We start from the raw sequence: 9,912 nt of genomic DNA, 5'->3' as shown, positions 1-9,912 counted from the left end.
TGTAAACACGAGTGTTTGTCCTCATGCTGAAAGTTCATCCAGATTAGTCTGATTATTTTGCAAACAAATGCTTAGTGGAAAACATCAGTTTAGTTTATGACTGTCACTAAAACACTTCAGAAGAAAGTGTTTTTTTTTTTCCCTTTTAAAGCGTATCAGAGAAAGATCCTCGATGTATGAATAGTTGAGCCTCCACAAACACCTCTATCTCTACGTTAAGCTGAATTGGATATCACACCTGACTTCTGTTTTCAACCGTTACACCCCCGCCCCCGACGAAGTCACACGGAAACTCAGCATAATTCCTGTTACTTGGTAAACAGAGGAGGAGTGCGGCTACACGCAGTTTGATCAGGCGGAAATAATTCAGTAATTGAGGACGGACTAATATTGGAAAAGGTCACAAACTTGACTAAAACAAAGCAGCGGTCCACAAACAAAAAGAGGCAAATTTAGTGACGTGTGGGAGAGATCCGTTGGCTCTCAGAAATGAAGGTCATGACTGGAGGAAGGAGGATTTGGAGAGTTATTCTTGTATTCTGCCAAGTCCAGGTGAGTATTTAATATTTAAACAGTAATTATATTTCAAATTATATTTGCAAATGTTTATTGTTGTTCAACAACAGTCTTCTTTATATACCATTAGATATATATAATTTACTAGGTTGTCATATATATATATATATATATATATATATATATATATATATATATATATATATATATATATATATATATTCCCACTTTTTTCTTTTTAGTCACACTTAAAGTTTTTGATACATTAAGTTTCATTATGAGCATTAGATAACCCGATGAAACGCAAAAAAGCAGTTTTCAAATGGTAATTTTATTTTTTAAAGGGGAAAAACAGCTATCCTTACCAACTTGTCCTTATGTCATAAAACACTAGCCACCTAAGCCTAATAAAGGCAGTGGTAGTAGCACTTTCATCAGCAACAGCTGCCATCAGGTACTTTTCATTGCAGAATCATTTTAATTCTGCCACACTGCATGCAGGGTTTCTGAATAAAAAGGACATGTTTAAGGTTACGAGACAGCATGCCTTTCCATTTGCAAAGACATTCAAAGGCATTTGTGTGGCAAATCCCTTTGCAAGTGAGTGTCGTTCCTTTTTGCTCTGTCTCAAAACAACTTGCTCTTCATAATAATAATAAAAAAGCCCACTACAATAGCCCTCCCCCGCCTTGTTGTCTCTGTTGTTATGTCAGGGGCATAGCCACAGGTCCCTCCATCTCTGCTAAAACAGCGTGTTCATAAAAATGTTGATTTACGTGTTGCATTTTGGTGGCTTCCTAAATCTTTACCTTTCAGTATGTTCTAACCTTCTTCGTTGTGTGTAGAACTGTTATGCATGTTTATTATTTTAACTGTTATTTAATTTTAATGAAAAAAAAAATCATTGACTGACACAAATATGAGCTCTAATAAATGTCTAACTTTTTGTACAGCTTAATTAAGCTGTGGGTTCCCTACGACTCGGGCTCTACATGCAGATACACCCCCCCGCCCCCCCATATATATATTAATTTCCTCATTTGAGCAAATTAGCAACGCTCACTGCCCCTGATGAGGTCCTTTGGTATTCAATTTAGACACTAACATGGCCTCATCAGTGCACAACAGACCATATTATACCCCCAAAACCTCAGAAAACTTAAATTTGTTGTCATGGCCCCTTTAAAAAGTAAAATTCATATGTCATAAAGAATCATTACCAGAGGGTTAGGCTAGTTAACACCCAAATGACCAACACAATGGAATTTCAGTACAGAAACTTTATGTTATGGCCATGTTTTGACCTCCAGAGTCATAGGAAAGACTGCGGGCTTAAAGGGGACATATGCAAAGGGTGAAGAGCCTCCTTTAGATCTAAAGAGACAGCACCAAAACGAGTTGCCCTCAGATGCATCTCTGAACAGGGGGTAAAAAGGGGGAACATGGGGGGTAAATTAACAAGGAATTCAGACCAAAGGGTTGTAGTTTCACTTTATATAGACCATAACTAATTTCAATGTGAAATGAAAGAACTGAAAAGCATCATGTGTCCCCTTCAACACCTGTCCAGGAGACAGTTACTCACACCCTCCATAAGGAAGTTCACGCCACAAAAAGGTCATTTCTAAATATGCTGGCTGTTCACAGACTGCTCTAGTGTGACGGCAGTGCAAAGGCATCATGGACGACCATGGCCCTGAGAGGACTGTGAAGCAGAGGCCACTCAGTAGTTTAGGGGGATTCATAAGGTGTGGACTACAGCTGGAATGGAGCCACAACGTACACATGTGTCCTGGAAAGCGGTTCACAAATGTCACATTCCTTCCTAACACTGACACCCCTAATAAAAAAGCCCAAATTACTGCCATATAGTAACCGCATAAAACTGGCTGCTTAATAAATACTTTTAAAGTTGAAACCAGATGTTTACTTACACCGTCTAAAACCGAATGAAACCTTACCTGTTATAGATAAGTTAGGATTAACAAAATGGTTTCTATTTGCTAAATTCCATAGTAGGAAATAAAGGTTCTGTCTCTTTATACAGTGTATGGTAAATATCTGGTTTTAGCTGGCTTCATCTATCCGTCCATCCATCCATCCATCCATACTCTTCCAGACATGCCTGGATAACTGTTGAACGTTTACTTTCACAGATTTTGGTTTCTTCCGCTGCTGCAGGGACACAGCTGTGGTCCTTGGACAATATTCACAGTTATACTAATCCAAAAAGTCTAAACGAGAGCAACCTTGAGGTACACGTAAAAGTCCTTTTTCATCACTCATTGATCGAGACGCATGCGTCTAACGCAACATGCTGTCCCGATTCATACAGAATGACGCCGCCGCTGTTCTCCAGCTGCCAGAATCTCCGCTGGTGACCGGCAGACCGAAGCGGGTGAAGAGGGAGTGGGTCTTTCCCCACATCAACATCCCAGAAAACCACAAGGGTCCATACCCACATTACGTGTTGAAGGTAACTGGGTTCTGTTTGCACTAGCACCAATATATAGGCCTTTTTTACGTGAACAGCAGTGTTTAAGCTTTTCTTTTTCAACAGCTCAAGTCCAGCAAAGCGGGAACGGTGGCCATAACGTATAAGATCAGCGGCCCGGGTGCAGACGAGCCCCCTGAAGGTGTTTTCACCGTCGACGGCCAAAGTGGCGTTATGTATGTGACCCAGCGACTGGACAGGGAGAAAAAAGACAGATACACTGTGAGCCACAACTAAGCATCTTGCATTTTCATTTCATTGCCATTTCTCATGAGCAGATGAAACATTTTTTATTTTTTTGGACTTCTTTTTGTTACAGCTGGTGGCTCACGCCCTGAACGAGAGGGAGCCGGCAGAGCAGCCCGTGGAGTTCACCATCAACATCATTGACCAGAACGACAACGCCCCTGAGTTCACCCAGAAAGTCTTCGCCGGCAGCGTGAGCGAAAGTGCTGACGTCGGTGAGGAGACGATAGATAGAGCAAACTCGCGGAACATCAATATGCAGTTCAGCCCGAGAGCCTAAACTCGATTCCTTCAAACAGACGAACCCGTCGCAAAGGTAACGGCGAAAGATAAGGACGACCCAGAAACAAACAACGCCATCGTTAGGTATCGACTAAAATCTCAGACGCCTACGATGCCCGCAGGAGACATGTTTGCCATAAACGCAGTGAGTGGAGTGATCCGTCTGAACAAACAGGGGCTGGACAGAGAGGTAAAGAGACTATGTGAGAATTATTCTTCCCTTGTCCTTTATTTCCGCAACAACGTCATTTTATCACTTTATGATTTAAGACCCAGCCAGAATACAAACTGATCATTGAAGCCGCAGATATGCTGGGGGAGGGACTGACCACAAGCTGCACTGTTGTCATCAACGTTACTGACAGCAACGACAATGCCCCAAATTTCACCGAGACATCCGTGAGTTGCAAAAATGCTCCACGAATTAACGAAAAATATATTTGAAGTTTAGTCTTTAAATTCACTTCTCTTTCCCAGATGTCCACGTCAGTCGCTGAGAACGCGATGGGAGTAGAGGTAGCAAGACTGAAGGTCACCGATATGGATGAGCCAGCGTCCCCGAATTCAAACACCAAATACTTGATTGTCAAAGGCAACGAAGATGGAGCCTTCAACATCACTGCCGGGTCAGATACGATGGAGGGAGTTATCACAACTGCCAAGGTTCAAACTCACCCTCGAGGGTTTATTGAAAAGTGTTTCCAGCATCGTGTTTACTTATCGTCTCTCCTTCCTTTCCAAGGGGCTGGATTTTGAGAGCGTGTCTGTCTACAGGCTGTTGGTGGAGGTGACGAACGAGGCACCGTTTTCTCTCCCTATGCCCACCGCAACGGCCACGGTCACCGTAAAAGTCGTTGACAGAAACGAGCCTCCTGTTTTCAGCCCAGCTGAGGTGCAGGTGACCCTCTCAGAGGGCGTGGCAGTCAGCGCTTCTGTGGCTGAACTCAAAGCAGAGGACCCGGACACAGCCAGAAAACAGCGCATCAGGTAATCAAAACACAAGCCGTTTATCTACGCCACTTTACTGAACGACTGACGACAAAACCTTTTATACTATTACAACAGTTACCAAATTATGGCAAGGGCCTTTATACATACAGGTAGAATAGAGTATAATGCTTTTATTATCATTATACATCACTGTGCAGTGAAATAGATTCAGCTGCCACTGTCCAGTGAAAGAAATCAAATAAGGTGTAACAACAAAAGCACGCAATTACAACAACAGGTACAGGATGTATTTACGTACATTTGCATGTATGCACGCACAAAGAAAAAATACATGTACACACATTAAACATATCAGTAATATAGATTTACTGTACATCACTGCATTATTGTGCAACTTTGCTACAAAATGAGGAAATTAGGATATTGGAATTATTACGAGGATGTTTCACTTATTATGAGGATGTTGCATTTATTGAAATGACACATATCACATGGGGTTACAAGAAGACTTGAGGAATCTGATGGCTAATGGATAGCAACTGGATTTGCTCCATCCATCCATGCATCCTGCCATCCATCGTTTTCTGCTTCCCTGAGATCGGGTCCTGGGGGCAACAGGGCCGGGAGCGAATATCAGAGTCCCCTCTTCAGTAACTGTAATACATGGCCATCAAAACCTAATCGTTGTATTATTACTTCAATGTGTCTGTCAATATATAGGATTTTGGTAAAAAGCTGTACAATTTGCTTTTTCGTAAAGTTGTTCCGTACTTTCAGGAAAAGAGAAAATGATTTTGTGAGGGTATTACAAATGGTTAATGCACTACATTTATATAGCCCTTCTCCGGTAATTCTGACCACTCAAAGTACTTTACAGTAAAGGTCCACGTTCAGCTGATCACACTCACAAAGACTTTGAAGATTCCATGGGCAACTCGGGGTTAAGTGCCTTGCCCAGGGGCACATCAGCATGTGACAAGGGGGAGCTGGAATCGAACCGACAACTTTCCAATTGCAAGGCGACTACTTTTTCCCCACAGTCAGAAAAGACATCCCAAATAAGCTCAAGAAATAACAGAACCGTCATTGCCTGGAAAACAAATGACTGATGCGTATTGTATAAGAACAAATTTCTGGATTTGTTAGTTATAGATATTTGTAGCTTATAATAGTTTCTAAAAATAGGCTATGAATAGTTGTTATTAATAACTGAATAACAATTAATTAAAATGAATCAATCTGCAATTAAGACCATACCTTTTCCTGTTTATCTTCAATTAAACAAGCCCAGTTTAGTCCTGTTCAATTCAAAGTGAGTTTTAAATTAAATAACTTGTTTCTAGATTAATAGTTGTTCTGTTTATGTCATGGAGTTTTTTATTTATTTATGGGGTTTAGTTAAATTGGCATCTGGATTGTTTTCATGCAGAATGTGTTTGCGTGTAATTCTAACAAGGCGGTTTGTCTTGATTTCAGCTACAAGCTCTGCAACGACTCTGCCGGGTGGCTCAGCGCCGACTTCAGCACCGGATCAGTCAAGGTCGCCAGCAGCATGGACAGAGAGTCCCAATACGTCATAGGCAACAAATACACCGTTTTAATTCTAGCTTATGATGACGGTAAAATGAAACTGTCACTGCTGCTTTTACAGAACCATCACTGTGCACTGCAAAAACTAAAAATAAGTAAAACTTTCTTAAAATGAGTGTATCTGTCCTTGATTTGAGCAGGTAAATAAGATGATCTGCCAATGGAATAAGATTTTTGCACTTAAAATAGGAACAACTCATCTCCATCATGTCTTATTTCAAGTGCAGGATGTCTAATTGTCTTATTTTATGGAGTGAAAATACTCATTCCATTGGCAAATAATATAATTTACCTGCTCAAATCAAAGACAAAATCACCAATTTCAAGAACATTTTACTTATTTTTAAGTCTGTTTTTGCAGTGTGTTTATTCTGCGCAACACAGGCTTACCTGAGTGAAAGACGCCTCCTGCCTCCTTCTCATCTCCTCTAGATACCAATCCAGCAACAGGAACAGGTACTCTGGTTGTGAGTTTGCTGGACGTGAATGACCACCGTCCGGTGATCAGGCAGAGGAAAGCCAGTCTGTGTAACACGGACTCCATTCCAGCGCTCCTGGATATACTGGACCGTGATGGGGCGGGTCACGCCGGGCCGTTTACCGTGGAGCTTACAGGACAACACAAGGCAAACTGGACCGTCAAAACCAATTCCACAAGTAAAGCGGCTAGTATGCTGAAGTAGAGTATAGTATGTCCCATGAAGCCCCGATATGTTGGATAAAATTACAGCTAACTAATGATCCAAACCAAATTTTTGTGCTGCGAAGTCTAAATTAGCTTCTTTTTTTCCAGGCAATGTTGCATCTCTTTACCCCAGAAGAACCCTCCCTCCTGGGGACTATACTGTTACCATGAGGATTTATGATGTCGAGATGCTCTATCAAGACAGCACGCTGGCCGTAGAAGTGTGCCACTGTCAAGGAGCGGTGGATGCCTGCTTCATCCCACCTCCTAGCCCACGGTCAAGCGTTCTTTCTTTGGCAACCCCTCTCCTGGGAGCTACCTTTGGTGTCCTGTGTAGGTAGCCGTCTTGTCCTGGAGACAAGTTCCCTTGTTTTGTCTTCTGTCGCCTACTTTGCATTTGATTGCAGTGCTGCTGCTCCTGCTGCTTCTCCTGCTGCTGAGAAAAAGGAGGAGGGTAGGGAAGGGGGACCCTCTTCTTGAAGATCTCACCCGCGACAACGTCTTCTGCGACAGCGAGGAGGGAGGAGGTGAAGACGACAAGGTAAGAGGAGATGGAGCAGAAGAGGCTTCATAGCTCTTTGCTAGGTTTTTCTTTTTCAGGAGAAACTGATTATGTGACGTTTTTAATCTTTTATCGTTTTTCTGCTCATTTGCCGTATTCCTTTTGTCATTTATTAATGTCAGCACATAGTAATCCCGGGATAGTTTTATTGAAAAAGGTCACATAATCTAAGAGAACGGGACCTAAACGTGCTGCTCTGTTTAACTATGACATCATATTGTGCCTTGTAAAAAAAATATTCATACCCCCTGTCCTCATTTTGTTACATTACAGCCACAAACCTTAATGTATATTAGTTAAAAGTGTATGTGATAGACTTGCACAAAATTGTGCACGATTGTTAATTGAAAGGAAGAGGACATGTGCTTTCCTTGATATTGTATAGATGAAAAGCTAAAAGTGTGGCCTTCATGTGCATTCAACCCCCTTTAACTCTGAAGCTCCTGAAGAAAATGCATTGCAAACAACTCATTTTATATCAGGCATTTGCAGCACCTGCACTTATTTTGTGCGACTCCGCCAACTGCATTTAGAGAAAGATTTGGTCCACCAGCACAGGTGAATGGTGCAGATAGAAAAGTCTTTTTTTTTAAAGTATTACAGACAGCTTATGGTCATCAAATCGAAAATATTAGGTACAACAAACTATTTGTTTTTTTTTTTTATAACACTTTTTACATTGTCTTTAACTTCATAGTAACAAGAACCACGTCTATTCTAGGATTTTTACTCAAATACCGACTTATGCATTGAAATTGGTGGTGAATTCTGTCATTAAAATTAGCTAAATATACTAAATAGTTTTAAACAAAGACTGAACCAAATCTTGCTCTTATATTGCCACATCAAAAACAATTCTGTTATTTTTTTTTTTCAGTCAAGCCCAAGATAATTTGCTAACTGGATGACCATCTGTTAATAAGGCAAATGAACAAAACCCTTTAACGACTTTGGATTTTTGTCGCTCCAACAGAAAATCTGACTAATTTAAAATTATCATGTATTGTAGAGAAGGTAAAACAATTAACAAAACAATTTTCCGGTTATTTCTTTAATTAATTTTTTGGCCCTCAAGTACTTTTAATTTGACAGTTTCGGCACTCGTGCTGAAAGGTTTGGACATCCCTGCTTTATAAGAACCTTAATAAGTAAATAGAGACTACCTGTGTTGCTTAATTTCAGAGTATATCCAGCTGTTTTCTTGTTGCCTCTGTTCTCACATCTCTGCATGACAAAAGCATCACTGCTTTCACTTTCATTGTTCGGAGTGACTCACCTTTGCTTCACTATCTGCACTTAAACATTTCTGCTGACTTGCTGATCAGCTTCAGAACTGGTTCATTCAAGTGGGACAGTTAGTCTGTAATCCCGTTTTTATTATTATTACTTTTATTTTCTTAGGATTATGATTTATCCCAGCTACACAGAGGGCTTGACAACCGACCTGAAGTTTTCAGCACGGTCGTTTTTCCTACTGTCCAGACTCCACCAGTCTACCGCTTTCAAATCCAAGCCGGCGAGGAAATCGGCAAATTTATCGAGCATGTGAGCGACCGAAAAAAACTGAAATACGACACATTAGAGACGCATTGTGGCTCCGAATAAATACTCAACGCATACCTGCATCTTTGTCCGTCTCTGGTTTGCTTTGTCCAGAACCTGCAAACTGCAAACAGCGATCCCTCTGCTCCCCCTTACGACTCTCTCCTTGTGTTCGACTATGAGGGTGGGGACACTGAGGTGGACTCTCTCAGCTCCATCCAGTCCTCAGATTCAGGTGAGGACCAGGACTTTCAGGTCTTGGCGCAGTGGGGGCCACGCTTCAGCAGACTGACGGACCTGTACGCTGGGGGCAGAGAGGAGGAAGACAGTGACGACCAAACGCTGCCAGGAAAAGCAGAATGGGTCTGACACACCCAAACATATTTGGAGATCATACAACCTTGTGGGCTTCTGTGCTAAGAATGATCTGTGGGCTTATTCAGCCACCGTGTGTGTTTTATCTGTACCTGTGCCATATTCCTTCTTACTTTGTTTATACTTTTGTGTGATATTTTGTTGCTGAAATCTTTATTTTTAATAATATTTAGACAGAAACTTTATTTTTTATGAGTTTCTGTTATCAAATCATTGTTTATGCTATTTTAATGCCAATAAATTACAATGTGATGACTTACAGGGCCTTGGAGAAATATTCATACTCCTCAAACCTTTTCAAATTCCTGTGTATTATATGGGGATTGTTAAGTATAGAACAAGTGTCTGCAACATATGGCTCTTTAGACCCTCCTCTGCGACTCTAATGTTGGTCACAATTGCTAAAGATTTTGTAATTAAAGAAAATGTAATAGTATAATATCCAGTTTAGAAGGTTCTCCTAAGCATTTTCATGCACAACATGCATAGCATTTCCACAAAGAATACACTAATAAAGTAAGGAACATTGTTTTAAACATTGAGTTATATCTTTTACCTTTTAGTTGCTAACGATGTGCTTTTTTTGACATAATTTTCTATTTAATAAACCTGAAACTTCAATTTAAAAAATTTATTCATTCCCTTTATGTTAACATTTGACTATTTTCT

At 40.7% G+C, this 9,912-nt stretch overlaps 1 protein-coding gene across 1 annotated transcript; it reads left to right on the top strand.

The window, feature by feature from the left end:
- Positions 1-455: 455 nt before the first annotated feature.
- On the top strand, positions 456-9,849 carry si:dkey-30c15.12 (Cadherin_repeat and Cadherin_C domain-containing protein). Its single transcript, XM_036150563.1, has 14 exons — positions 456-552; positions 2,673-2,992; positions 3,077-3,232; positions 3,330-3,471; positions 3,556-3,728; positions 3,809-3,937; positions 4,016-4,201; positions 4,281-4,525; positions 5,966-6,108; positions 6,512-6,736; positions 6,873-7,097; positions 7,172-7,305; positions 8,728-8,871; positions 8,983-9,849. Exons 2-14 carry the CDS (start codon positions 2,831-2,833, stop codon positions 9,235-9,237), a joined length of 2,319 nt encoding a protein of 772 aa, XP_036006456.1. The 5' UTR covers positions 456-552; positions 2,673-2,830; the 3' UTR covers positions 9,238-9,849.
- The last annotated feature ends 63 nt before the right edge of the window (positions 9,850-9,912 follow it).

This window comes from Fundulus heteroclitus, chromosome 2, assembly GCF_011125445.2.
Source record: "Fundulus heteroclitus isolate FHET01 chromosome 2, MU-UCD_Fhet_4.1, whole genome shotgun sequence".
Taxonomy (NCBI): Eukaryota; Metazoa; Chordata; class Actinopteri; order Cyprinodontiformes; family Fundulidae; genus Fundulus; species Fundulus heteroclitus.
Note: the sequence above shows the minus strand (reverse complement) of the source record. Positions and strands in the feature narration are given on the sequence as shown.

Bases quoted from the DNA above. Each gene is read 5' to 3' on its own strand.
- si:dkey-30c15.12 (XM_036150563.1), top strand. From the start codon at position 2,831: ATGCTGTCCCGATTCATACAGAATGACGCCGCCGCTGTTCTCCAGCTG. The intron at 6,737-6,872 runs GTAAAGCGGCTA...CTTTTTTTCCAG, and splicing joins CGTCAAAACCAATTCCACAA to GCAATGTTGCATCTCTTTAC. The intron at 7,098-7,171 runs GTAGGTAGCCGT...ATTTGATTGCAG, and splicing joins AGCTACCTTTGGTGTCCTGT to TGCTGCTGCTCCTGCTGCTT.